This window comes from Sebastes umbrosus, chromosome 4 (assembly GCF_015220745.1).
Source record: "Sebastes umbrosus isolate fSebUmb1 chromosome 4, fSebUmb1.pri, whole genome shotgun sequence".
In the NCBI taxonomy this organism is placed as follows: domain Eukaryota; kingdom Metazoa; phylum Chordata; class Actinopteri; order Perciformes; family Sebastidae; genus Sebastes; species Sebastes umbrosus.
Window position 1 is genome coordinate 24,232,095 of NC_051272.1, and position 14,678 is coordinate 24,246,772.

Here is a 14,678-nt window from a genome sequence, read left to right on the forward strand (position 1 = left end):
TTTATTAACGAGTCATCTGGAGTATTTCATTGCTCTCTTTCATTCTTCATTGTCTCGTCTATTGCCACGTCTAGCCGGTTATCTGGTATTAATTCCATCTTGTATGTGCCTTTCTCTCACCATATGTGCGCCTGAACAATGACACGTTATTGTTGCTTTGCTTTTGATCCTATGGATCCTCAGTCAGTGTGTGTTAATGATTGTTTGAACGCTGCCTCTGTGTTATCATCAGTTACTAAGCAGCCTTTTCTCCTGCTGTGATGTTATTCTTAGCAGTGGCTTCACCTTTGTTCTGAGGAGATGCAAACTCACCAATGCATATCATGAATACAGATGGGGGCATAATCATGAGCATTATACAAGCATATAGCTCCGTAGTGTGCACACTATAGGGATTGTAGTTAGTGTTAATGAGCACTGGGAGCCCTGCAGTGCCATTTATTCTCCTCACTGTGTTTACTTCTAGTAGCTACCTGCAGTTTCCTATAGACCAGCTCCTTCTGTACAACAATCTGTACTCTCCCTCATTCATCAGTGCTTTGTTCATAGTGTATATTGTAAAGTCACTTTAATAAAATTGATCTTCTCCATTTTATCTGAAGGTTTCAGAATGTGAATATCAGACTTTTAATATCTCACTTAACATTTATGTGAATTTAACAGCAATGGAACAACCAAATATAGAACTTTTTCTGACTTAAAGAGATAGTTTGAGTGTTTTAGTGGGGTCGTATGAGGTACTTATCCATAGTCCGTGTATTACCTACAGTAGATGACAGTCCGCTTGCCCCCAGCTTGGAGAAGCAGACAGGAGTTATGTATGTAAAACATATTTTAGCCATCTAAAAGAAAAGTCTCACCTAAAAAAAAAAAAAAAAAATCAATATCAGTTTAAGTGTACGCTATATTTAGAATATTTTCACCACTTCAACGGGGAACTAAAGCTGTTATATCCATCTATGCTCTTGCCAAAGCCACCAGACTCCATTGAAAAAACCTGTAATTTTACCTTTCAGAACATTGGAATTGCTGGTCTACCGCTAGTCTACCGCTACCGCTGCCTCCATCAGTTAGTTTGTTTGTGAAATTGTGTGACTTTGGTGAATCTGAACTAACCACAGTCACACAATAATGCAAACAAGCTAACGTATCGAGGCAGCGGTAGACACGCAACCCCCTGTGTTCTACAAGGTAAAATTAAATTATTTTTTTTCTCCCAATGGAGTCTGGTTGCTGTGATGAGAGCATAGATAACAGCTTCTGTTCCCCATCGTCAACAGACTGTATAGATGTTTCACGGCAAGGTAAACTAGTGAAAATATTCTTTTTATAGCGTACACTTGAACTAATCTTGCTTTTTTTTTTAGGTGAGCCTTTCTTTTAGGTGGTTAAAATACGTTTTGCTTCCAGCCCCGTCCACAGCAGTACGTGGCTTTGGTTCCATGTGGTAACTCATACTGTTGGTTATACACTGACTATGGATAAGTACCTCATACAACCCCACTTCAAAACACCCGGACTATCCCTTTAAGTTAGCCAATGAAAGCTTTTCATAACTGGACGGTTGTTGTTAGATCCAACTGTGGTTAGTAAAGCAGATATGATGAAGAAATAAAACTGTTTTTCATGTTTTATCACTAACAATAATCTGTATTAGTAGACCTTTAGTAACTGCATTGCAGAGATTATATTTTAAAATAACTTAATTTTTTTATCTAAAACTGTTTCAGACATATAGGAGCCTGTAGATACCATGCTGTCCCCTGTTTCTATCTATTTTATATTCTAGCTATTATGTCAGATGTTGCTTCAGTATTTAGTCATTCAGTGATCAGTCAGGAGGAGGGACCCTGTCGTCACCCAGGCATGACAGTTAACAAGCAGACAAGGGACTGATGGGATGGAGGAGGAGTGGGAGGGGAATGTTAAATGGGTCCGATAGGTGCATATAAGGAGGGTTTGAGTGTTTGGGAAACGGCTGGGAGGCAGGTGGGGTCTGTCATAATGAAGACGGGGGTTGGGTGGCAGTTTAGAGATAGTGCTGCGGGTGTAGAGTGATAAGAAAGTCCTGTTTCTGAGTTAAGGAGGGGCAGCAAGCTTGAGAATCAATGTTCTACTCCTCTTAATGGGCTTCACTCACCACAGATTGGACTGTGTGTGAGTCTGTTTCGTTCGTGCGTGTGCATCCGTGCATGTGTCTGCGTCTGTCTTCCTGAATGCCACAAGGCATCCACCCAGCTACTTTACTGCATGTTTGCTTCCAGGCACTGGCGCTAATCCAGAACTAAAGGCAGCTCCAATCAACCGTTTCAAGCTTTTAACACTTAACGCTTATTGATCCATCAGAGATTTCCCCTGCCCTTCGCTTCAATTCAATCAACATTTCACAGCCTGTGTTTTAGTGAGTAAAAAAAAACATACAAATTCTAGTCTCTGCATAATAAACAAGGTGGTTCCTTTCAGGGCCTGAAATACTGGTTTTCCAATAAAATACTTTCAGCTGCAGTTTTATACCAATTAACTTTTAATGTTGTGTGAGTGTGTGGTCAGGTGTGTGTGTAGTAGAGGATACACACAAACATGTGCATCAACAAAACTCAGCTGAGGCCATACTGTATGTATATACATCTTTGCCATTGGCCCACAACTGCAGAGCGATGGAGCATGTCTGTACCACGCAGCTCTGGCCCCACTAGTCATCCCTCCTTCTTTCCTCAAACCCTTCTCCCCCCCCACCTTACACCTCCCATCTGATCTGACCCCTGTGTCTGGGTTATGCCCCTCAGCCTGAAATACAAACTTCAGCTTCGCCCGAGAGTCGGTGCAACATCAAAGCTGAGCCCCCCTTTAACACTGAAACTAGATAGCGCTTCTGGCTAGCCTACTGACCCGACACGCTAAGGCTACACACTGAGAACAGCGGGATGTAGACACACACGCAGACATGCATACACAAACTCTCCCACACATGTTCACACACGTATATAAATGTTAGCTCTGATTCATGGCGCCGTTCTCTCCACCACCTGGCTGGTCATAAAATGACAGTCAGCTCAAATTGTGGTCAGGTGGGTTTGAACTCCTAACCTGTCCAACATGAAACACGGGCCCCATATGTCCAGTCAGTGTGTCTTTTATCCTGAAGCCACTGTAATTGAGTTCACGTTATGGGAAACTTCAATGAGCTCTTAAAGCAGACCCCATCATGCGGTGCAGAGGGTCAAGGTTAACCACTGATCTAGAGTCAGATTACTCTCATTAAGACTCCATGAGGGGGGATGGAACCATATCTGATGTATCTGTGGTTAGACGCAAGCTCCACTGACTACTTCTTATCACAGTAACACATCTATCCATTAGTGCTCCCTTCCATCCACTGAAGGAGGCAGAAGGGTTGGAGTGGTCTGTTCAGCAGAGTGCTTGGAAGTGCTTGTTTTGGGCGGAGAGACTAGTGGTTTATTCTACCAGTAAATAGATTGGTTAATAACTTTCAGCACTAATAAAAGGTATTTTTCTGTGTGAATGTAAAACTAAGTAGACACACAGACACTGGTGTTTTCCCTCCCACACTTTATGCAGTCTAATACTCCAAAACAACATCATTGGTAACAACTGTAATTAATCACCGGGTTTAAAGGATGATAAGAAAAAGGGCGTCTCTCGTAGTCTGGAGAATTCTGGCTCTCACCGGGCTCCCTATAATGTTTGATGATGTGGCCCACACAGATTTGGTGGTTTTCGGTTTCCACCGAAGATTTTATGAAGCTTTCAATAGAGGGTGAGCCAGAGAGATCGAGGGGCCCATTGTAGGAGAGCAATCTGTATCATTACCAGGCGCTCACATTGTAATCACTACCAGGTTTGCACCGCTCTACTCCACCACCTGAGTATTGACACTAGTCACACAGAGAAGCGTGTAGGCAAACCGGTAGATGTCTCGAAAGAAAAACAGAAAGTTGCAGATGTTCCAAAGTATACAGTATCACAGAATGCTAAATCATTTCATCCTGCACACATAAACCAGGCTGATATACACCCAACATAAAAAAACATCTGACGACTTGGAAGAAACAGCCAGGACGGGGAAAAGAGGGGTGTACATGTGCTGTTCTGCTCTCTTTGAAGCTAATGAGGAGCCCACCTTTGCTCACTCACGCTGTGTCTGTTCATTATTAAATGTATAGGAGCCAGCTGGCTCTGAGTGCATACACACGTGTGTGTTTAGATAAGAGATTTGAATGATTTCATCACGAAAACTTCACGGAAGTACGATGATCTCACAGATGTGATGCCCTCATCATAACCCGACAATCATAAACACATGAATTTCTAGAGGTTAAACTGTTAATTGGGGAAAGACATTCAACCAACCAACCACAGCAAACTGAACACACACTTTGGTGGAAGCTGCATCCCATTTGTAAGCTTGAGCGCTACCTTTAGACAGGCCCCCATACATCTGTTTAAAAGTGTAATTAACCTTTACACATAGAAAAGCACTTTCCACTGACATCTTTAACATACTCTGGAACACACACGTGAGTGTTGTTTTCTGTGAGACCAGGGCACAGATGTGTGGGCAGGCCGGAAGTACTTTTTTCTCTCTCTCTCTCACACACACACACACACACACAATTGTAACTAATAATCTTACTTTAACTGACAGCACATAATCTCTCATATTCATTTGAACTGCTGGTAAGTATCACTATTACTGGTGATGACACTTTGACGCAGCCAAAGTTTTTATCAGTTAATTTCGGAAGAATAGAAACATGACTCATTTCAGTGTTACTCCTTGCTTTCTGTGGAAATCCAACAACAACGGAATAGAAACCAAGAATCAGCCAAGACAAATGTTCAATGTTATTTGATAATTATTAATATTATCAGGTATACTTCTTAAAACAAAAACATTGGAATAAAATATAAATGCGATGTGCTACCTAGCATTCAGGCTGTCCAAATATTTCAACCACTTGTCTCAGGACTGAAAAAGGACACAAATTACCATAATTGTTCTACAAAGGCAACCCAAGGAGGATCTGAGGAGACCTTAACAGAATTACAGGCCATTAGCACCTCTTGAAAATCCCTTAAATCACCAGTCTTCAGCCTACTTTACACTCTAAAGGTGCAATGAACCCTTCTATCAGACTAACATTAACACCTGGAGTCTCTTTCTCACCTGTAATTTACTAACACTTCAATGACCAGAGGGCAATGGAATTAGGAACAGCCAAGAAAGAAAGGCGGTCTGTGAAAAAGCTGTTCACTTGATTAGAACCTGTTTGTTAATTTCTGAAGGTGGATGTTCGTGTATTTGCAATGTAGAGTGGTGGTCTAATTCTCTGTCTAATTACAGATGTAATCAGGAAAACAAAGCATAAAATGCATGAAAGGAGAAGCAAGAATACTATGGATCAAATTTTCTGAGGGTGGATCCAAAACCAAAATGGAAAAAAAGAGCACTGCCTAAGATTAGATCGGTTATTTCACTGCCTGTGATACACTTTGTATCTAAAACGCTCTTGTCCGGCCATGCATGACACCCACCTCTCCTTGCTGAGTGCCATGCGTGGGGGATCTAAGTTGGGATTCTCCATGGACTCCATTTGTGGGCAGCGCAGGAAGTAGTAAAGGGTGTGGAGGGCGTCTGGCGACCAGGACACGGGCTGCTGGGGACGGGTGTGGCGGGCCGGGCTCAGTCCGGGGCGCACTGAGCTCAGGCGCTGCATGTGGTGCATTGCACGTGACACCAAGTCACCTGGAACAAAGGAAATAAGAGAAAGATCGAGAGTTAGGTGGTTTAGTAGATATTTGTTCTGAGCTTGTTCATTTCATTTACTCAGTTCTTTAATACAGTATCAAATAACACTTGTATGTGTGCCAAGTGGCACATTAAAAAACTCAAACTATAATAAGAGTTCTCAGTATAAACCCTGTGGGCTCCTAATCCAACTGGATTTCCCCTTTTCCGAAACCACTTACATTCAACCCTCCTTTACTCTCATTACTCTCGCTCCACGTCTCTAGTGGTATTTGCCATTAGCAGCGTCATTATCAGTAAGCACAGCCAGACGGCCAGTCTAAACAGCCATTCCTCTTTAATCATTGAAAGAGTTAATGAGCTAACAGACAGTTGATCACAGGCTCTAATGAACCGTTCAACTGTTTCTGTATTGACGTGTTTCAATCAGCCTGGAAAGGTGGGTGTCAGTCGCATGATAAAAGCAAGGTTAAGATCTGTGCTGCGGTCTTGTAACAAAAAATCATAAAGATAAAGACTTGAGAAGTATGCAGCTTATCGGAGGATTCATCCACCCCCACAGTGAGCTAAGTGGACAACCACGTGCACTTGGATGAAGGCCAATTCAGATTACTGGATGTACCGAGTAATATATGAAACTTTAAACATTAAGTCAACATAAAAAAACCCACAAAAAAACAGGGAGTAGGGCTGGAAGGAGTAGAGCTTGTAGATAACATCCTAGGAGCATAGCGGAGAGACAAAATATCAGTTGACATGGGGAGGAGGGTGACGAGGAGGGGCAAAGAGAGGCAGCATGAGGGAGCGAGGCCAGGTTGAACTTGGGATCATGTAACGCTCATTTAGCATAATTACCCCCTGGGTTAATTTCTAACCAGATTACCGTGAGTAGGGAGGCTGCCCGGGGGCCAAGGCTGGGGAGTCGAGCAGTGTGAGTGTGTATGTGTGTGTCTACATTAAGGGGGATTGGTACTTCGAGGGGGGTAAGATCGGGGTAGCCCTCCCAAAACAGACCCCACTTCAAGCTGAAGGGCCTCCTTTGTGTTAACCACCACCAGAAGTCCCTCCAGGAGGTCTCCTAGGAATTATTGCCCAAGATGGAGAGCCTCTCCCTGGCTTTCCAGCCCATATTGTGCCCCGAGGCTAAACTGAGCTCCAGGGGTCAGAAGGATATGAAATACTCCCATTCTTAGATTACAGTTTATATTGGAGTCTTTGTGGGAGCACTGGAAGTCAATAAACTGTGACATGCCTGCTTTTTGAATACATACTGACTAAATGTGCCTCTTAGGTCAAAGGTGCAAGATAATAAAATGTTTAAATTATGACGACTATAGTGTCAGTCAATTCACTACAAACATGTTTACACAAGTATTTATCTGGACTTTGTGTAACCCCAGATTGTTAATTGGCTTTGCAGGCTTTAGCACAAAGCTCATTTAATTTGTGCTCTGATCTTTAATATATCCCTTATTAACTCGATGGTCAAATTCTCATAGTTTCCCATAGCTGGTGAAGACCACCACAGAGCTGAAAATGAAACATTTAAATGTGTATGAACACAACTTTCAGAGCCAGTCTGTTGCTTTCACTACATTTTCCAACAATTTTGGGCATTTATCTGAAATGTCCAGTACCCTGCCATCCATTATCCATCATGTTTATGTATGCTGTGTGTTCCCGTGTCTGGCCAAGTCCAGTCTAGAGATCCAGCAGGACGGAGTAGCTTAGCACAGATGCTCCTGTGTCTGCCCGGTCTCTTGGGCTCAGATCAGAGTGCCAAACCCTCTGTGTTTTTGTTGTGTGTATGCGTATCGACGAACACATGCCTGTGTGTGTGTAGGCGCGAATGAGTCTGAAGGATGCCAGCCCTGCCCAGAACAGCCCAGCTTCACACCACCAGAGAGATGTGGCACAAAGAGACCACTGAGTGAGAGTGAGAGAAAGAGTGTGTCTGTGTTTGAGAGCGAGTGTACACTTTCTTAATGCCTCACTAACGACGGCGGTGTATGAACGTGGCCTTGTGCTGGAGGAACAAATGGCAGAGTGTTAGCTCATTTGGAGAAGGAAACTTATCCTCGCTTTCACCAACACCAATCTCAATCCCTCCTCCTCTCTCCTTGCACTGACAACCCCACTCTTCACCTCTCTACCTTTCCATCATTTCCCCTGACCCCCCTAGCCTGCACACAACCCTGCTTTAGCACATATGCACTCCATCCATAAACTTAATCTGCTACCTTCCCCACCTCCGTCCCTCCACTCTCCTTCTACTCCTGTCTTTTTCTCACTTTTTAATGACCTGATTCCAGCTCTCCATCATCTGCCAGCTCCAGCAGAGCCTCCAGTTTAAACAAACCATATGTACAGTAGAGTACAGTATGACTGTGTGTGTGTGTGTGTGTGTGTGTGTCTGCATGCCACTCTGTTTACCAACCATGTGTATGAAACATCTAGAACTGGACATTTTTAAAGAAAAACATCCAATCATTCATTATGGTTGGAGGAAAAAAAGTCCTCGGGATGTCCCTCACCTCTCAACAGATTTACACTTTTCCTGACTAGATCCTTGTGTAAAGAGACATTTTAATATAACACCCATCTCAACCTGACTCAATTTATATATGGGAACTGAAAATGGAACTTTGGAACAAAAATGTGATTGAAGCTTATGTAAAATACCACAATAATGAGCCAGCCAGTGTCAGAAATAATGGAGAGCAAAGGGCAGAATTGCCCCCAAATTCAAGATATTTGCCCCATAAAACACGATCAAAGGTGATTGTGTATGTAAATTCCTCCAAATTGCATTTTAATTTTCATACTATATCGTGTTTTATTACACAGCTGTGTTGAATACTTGATTCTGATTGGTCAATCACGGCATTCTGCGGTCTGTAATTTCTGTATGACAGACTGTTTCTATGTATAGCAGACCGTTGCTATGGGCGCAGTTCAGATGTCGGACTCTGGCGGACCCTTTTGTGTCTAAATATTGATTTCTTCAGTAAGTAGCCGTGTAATAAGCGGGATAATGTACAGCTAGCGGGAGATATGAAATTACCTATATCAGGATAGAAGATTTTGGCCATATCGCCCAGCCCTACATGTAACTATCCAGAGGAGGTGAGAATGGGGGCCAGCCTTCTTTTTCCTCTGATAAAACAGAGGAAGTCCAGGCTACAAAAAAGTTACATAGAGAAAAGTCTTTTCCCATGTTGACTAACTTGACTGGGAAAAAAAAAAAAAAAAAAAAAGCACACACTTCTTAGCAAAACAGACCAGGGACAGACCAAATACAATCAGAGAGGCATTATCACTTTACTCTCCAGAGCTCCATGTGTAGATAAACCGTTCCATTGCTTATTTTTAGAAGGGTACGCATTAGATAACTTTCACAATAAGGCACATGCTGGGGCTTATCACAGACAGAAAGTGATTTTAAAAAACGTCACTATTATCTCTGCTTGGCACTTGGCTGTCTGAAATAACAGCTTTTTTGGCAGAAGAAAGGTTTCCAGTCTTCCAGAGCCAGTTAACAGTTTTGGGAATAACAAGGTGTGTTTAGAAAGTGTTCAGAATATGGTCAAGTCTTTAAAAACTATGACAATCATTTCTGGGAGTGTTTACTTGCCTGTAATAACAAGAATGTTTGATAGTTTCACTATTGTTACTTTATGATTGTTAAAAGAGCTCAGAGGAATTTAATAGATTAAACACGTAATGTTAGAAAAATCTGCTAATTTTAAGTAGATCCAGGACCACACACGCTATTCTGATCTACGTGTACTCACTGAGTTCAGAAATGCTGCCCACACAGGTAGCCAGCAGTGACTGTTCCAGCGTCCTCAGCTCCAGCTGGGCATAGGCATCCTCCCTGCTGTCCACTGACGTCTGCTGGTTCTCTGTGTAGGGACTGAAATGGGCCGGGAGAGACAAAACACCTACGGAGACAGAAACAGAGAAAGAATGGCATTTATGATCTTGTTTGTGAGCGGTGCAAACAAGAGTCCATAACTTCAGCAACAATCCATCCACATCCATCCACACTGCTTCTGCAGAAGTCCCAAAACAGTTGCTGGTGTTGTTTACATAGTGTATTTGTAATCCTGGTAACATGTAACCCACACCGCTGAGGGCAAATAAACACACAAGGGAACGTGAGCCTTGCCCTCAACACATTCAGGAAAATAAACAGTGACATCAGCCTAATACAAACAAAACAAATGCACACTGCATCAGAAGAAGCAAGCCGAGGCCTCACAGTGAGGAATACCAAGACAGACTAAGATCAAGTTAAGAATTCAGTGTTACTGCAGATATTTATTTCCCTTTAAATCATGAACATCATACAACACATGATGTACATGCTTGATGTATATTCGTCATATCTGCAGATATTCTGCATTAGTCTGAAGAGGCTGACATGACTACAGTATATGGGAACACTCAGTAAGATGAAGGTTTGGTATGGGTTCATATTTCATCAATCAACAGAGTGCTAAAAGGGTCAAAGACCATGAGAAGCCCCAGACCCCAACAACCCCTACTCTGACCTTTATTACACTAACACACACTAACACATAGATGAAGAAACAAACAAATGTGGTTACGAAAGAAGGAGGATTTGCAATTTGTCCCATCTTTTTGACTCTTATAGAAAACAGCACTATGGTGTAAGAAAATATGAATACACATATCACGATATTGTGTTTTGCGATACTGTATAGATTCTCCAAAACGCTGTATCGATTTTTAATAACATCTTAAAAGTACGACAGCACCCCATATGATGGTGTGTCTTTATACTAGTATACTGACAGTTTTCCTAAAATTAGATTTGAAAAAAATCACAATATATATCGCCTTGCTTACAGTATTGCGATATATCGCAATATATTGAAACGTAACCTCTGTATCATGATACGTATCGTATCGCCAGATACTTGCCAATAGACAGCCCTAACACGTACCGTAAAAAGTTTTAAGGAAGAATTTTACATATTGGCTTTAGATGGAAGACTTAGCATTTGACGCACTGGATGAAAAATTGGATTGTAAATAAAATTGAAAGAGAGCATGAGTTTGAAGGTGGAGAAAGGAGACAGGGCCCCCTTCTAGTACTAATAAAAAGGCATCCCTTTTAAGTACAGATTCTGTCAAAAAGACAAGGAAAAATTAGCCGATCAACCTTTTTGTTAAAACCTGAATATACTGTAAGACTAAACAACTTTGACAATAAGCAAACACTGTTAAAATAAGTCAGTTTAAAGTGTTAAGAGCGTAACCTAACTAGGGGGAATGACTGTTTTTACTAAACTAAAATAGTATGATTTCATGGTTGATATGTAGAAGGAAATCACTGATTCCATTTTTTTGCAGGTCACTCCATTTACTATCATGGTGGAGTAACTACAGTCAATCTAAGACACGTGTGGTATTTCCTCTTTGAATGGACTCTCTGGAGACCCAGTCAGCCAGACAAACTGGATGCATGATGTTAAGGAGAACATATGGAAATCTGCCAAAGCAGTATCACTTACCTCCCTTAATAAAATCAGAAAACAGACAGATTATGATATATAGTGGTTAAAGACCAGGTATTTCATTCTACATGACAGCTGGTTGTCAGACTAATTGCCCATGAGGAGATAACATCATTCTTACATAACCTGAAGATATAACCCTGCTCCTTTTCACAGCTAAATCACCCTTCTGATTGTTGTTTCCAGTTCAAATGGATAGAAATAGTGACAAGTGAAGGAGAGAACATAGACTGCTGTTTTCTGCTGGCTGTTAGCTCCCACACCCTCATTAGCTTTGTCTGGTGCAACATGTGGTGGTGTAAGAACCACAGCGTGCACTTAGTCAATCTGGGTGAAAAACGGTAAGCTGCCCAAAAGTTAACCTTTATTTTGGCTTCAGTAGCAAAAGAGAGCTCTCTGCCAAGCCAGAGGAAATGAGTGGGTGATGGCTGGGGATAGAAAAAGAGAAATGGAAAAGAGGAAAGATGATCGGGGCAGGTTTGTGATTTATTTACAAAGCCCGAGGAAAAGAGCCTCCCCATCTCAAACTCTCCCAAAAGGGAAACGATGGGCTGCCATCCCTAAAATGACATTCCCATGTGCTTCCGGCAAGCAGTGTCCTCTATTGGAGTCTAAGAGGGATGTTGAGAATAAAAAACGCTGATGTGTAAAAAAAAGAAATCCCATCATCTTACTCTGAAGTCTCTTCTTCTGAGCACCCCATGACACAAGAGGATATTGAACTTAAAAAAAAAAACTGAGCAGACTGAATCCAGGCAAAGGACAGAATATTTTAAAACCTGTGGTTCACCAATAAAACAGAATATACTTTTCTTGCCTATAGACATTTTTCTGCACTGAAAATTGTGTGACATATGGCAAAATGTGTTTGCAGTAAATATGTACTGTGCCCAAAGCTGGAACAAGTTTCCAGAAGCTATACAGGGAGACTCTCAGGTATGCATCAAAGGTATGCCCAGACTACCTTTAAATTCAAGTCAATTTCTGTTCTATATTTGGCATCTACTTTTTGATTTCGTCACTCAACTGCAAGTATACACACAAAGCTCAGTATCAGAGGTGATATTTGAGAGTGGCAATTATAACTTATTCAGATCTCCCACAACAAGGGTGGAGGTGAAGCTTATGAAATGTGATATCAGCACTGTTTGGATACCAGATATTATGTTGAAAAATGTGTGCTGGATATACTGTATGTTGCAGTGAGTGGTTTGTGTTTTATGAGAGAGTGTGGCAACACGCCCTGAGTTGTCTTGTCTGAACTGGCGAGCAGGATTTGTTCATTTTATATTGCAGGTTTTATGTCCAAGAGATCTGTCTGTCTAATAGTTCACCGTGCTGCACAACACAAACATACTGCTTTGTCATGCACACGGCAGTATCCATCACAGTAGTGTTGTCACGATACCACAGGAAAAACTTGACAACATTGAGGTCATAAAATTTTAATTTTAATTAAAAAATAAATAGTCTGTGTCAAGTCTGTCAGAGAGAAGAGTCTGTCTATCAGCTGTATATCAGCTGCTCTATACAGACAGTGAGAGGGAAATATCATTGCAGAGAGTTGGAGGTACAGGGCACATGATATGTTGACTTCCTAAAAACAAAGCCTAGCAGAAAAGGAGAAAGTCACTTCAGTCCACCGTAGTGCTTCATAAATGAGAAACATACTGATAGAATTAAAGATATGTTCACTCCGACAGAGTTATGCTGCCAAAGGGAATCTAGTCAACTCCCCCACCCTCTCTCTCTCTCTCTCTCGTACTTTCTCTGCACCATCTGACTTGTATAATATGTGCTGACTCCCCGTTACAACACAATGAAAAGGCTGCCTCTAGCAGAGTACCACTGCTACAAAGAACACGTGCGTCAGACAACCAAAACGTACACAAGCTTCAACGCATCCCTGTTCACTCACACAACCACAAACAAACCGCTCACGTCTGTGCATATAAAGTATGTTTGCACTTCTTTGATGTGTCGCTTCAGGTATTTTGATAATTATGATGAAGGCGTACAGCTTGTAAATCATTCCTTAAAATGCCATTGAACACACATAAACGTGGGTGAGGCATCCGGAGCTCTAACATTTTTTAACAAGACCTTGTGTGGATCTCTTTTTTCCCCCGTTAATCTCTGAAGACCTTGGACTATCTTTTTCACAGAAGTTTTTCATAGCGATGGCTGCATTCTCGAGAGTCCTCTCACATTATTGTGTTAACTTTCCCATGTTCTGCGTACTCTCCTAAACTGCCTCGCTGTGTACACACCACCATGTTTTATGACCACCATAACTACAGTGGTCTTCCATGACAGAGGAGTAGGTGTTACTGTATGTGACATGTAATGTGAATACCTCATTCACAAATGGCTCGATTCCAACTTATGTCAGAGAGACTCATTGCCTCCTGAGGTGTAGGAGTCAGGGAGATTCTGTCTCATTAGTGTGGGTGAGGGTGTGTGGAAAAAATGAATGTGTCGGCAGGTGTGCGCAAGACTGTGAGTGAGAAAATGAACATAGCTATTCTGGCTCCCTGACTGTAGTGTGTGTGATTCACCAAGAACGTCACATTGATGTTATTCCCGTCTTTAAACTCTATCCATTTGCATAAAATATATTAAATGATTCAAATAGAAACCTAATAATACCTGGAGGACTTATTAAACCGGTATATTGAACCAGTAAACACTTAAGAATGCCTTCAGCAGCTCTCCTCTTTTTGCTTCTTGTATTAAAATAAGCCAATTACAAACTATTAAAAATTCCAGCTCACACTTCAAATTCTTTACAAAACCAAACATGTCAAACAGGCATTGATTTGATGCATTCTGATGTTTTGTGTACTTTTACAGAACCATCTTTAGCCTTTATTTAGCATGCCTAAAATAGAAATGTCTTGAACAAAAGCAACATCTCTAGAAATGTTAATATAATTTCAATCAATTCTGCCATATTCTTTCAAAGCTGTGGCAAATATTCGCGCACCACCACACTCTCAGCGGTTCCCACAGTCCCGCCCCGTTGCTTGCTTCACCGCTGAACCCCAGCCTGCGTCACTGGGCCTGATGTAGGTCCGCAAGCCAACCAGAGCCTATCCTCACCACCACCACTAATGTCACGAGCACCAGCAGCTCCAGCAGCACTATATGCATTATTTTTCTCTGGCGCTGCAAGAGGCTGAGGATAGGACAAAGAGGAGGGGACGAGAGTAGAATCTGAGAGGAGGAGAGGGACTGAGGGTTGTTGAGCTTTGGTGGAAGACAAATGAGTCATGCAGAGGTGAAATATAACTGAGGAGAGACTAGGCGGGAAGACAGGAATATCTGAGACTGTGAAAAGGGTGAGGCGGCAGAAGACAAGT

General features: G+C 41.9%; 1 protein-coding gene across 1 annotated transcript in view; it reads right to left on the reverse strand.

Annotated features, from left to right (window-relative positions):
- Positions 1–14,678, reverse strand: part of abtb2b (ankyrin repeat and BTB (POZ) domain containing 2b) — a 48,947-nt gene that overhangs the window by 9,601 nt on the left and 24,668 nt on the right. Inside the window, exons 2-3 of the mRNA XM_037767835.1 lie at positions 9,565–9,714; positions 5,557–5,767 (exon numbers count right to left, since the gene is read on the reverse strand). Coding sequence (XP_037623763.1) covers positions 5,557–5,767; positions 9,565–9,714 — 361 coding nt within the window. The remainder of the gene's footprint in view (positions 1–5,556; positions 5,768–9,564; positions 9,715–14,678) is intronic.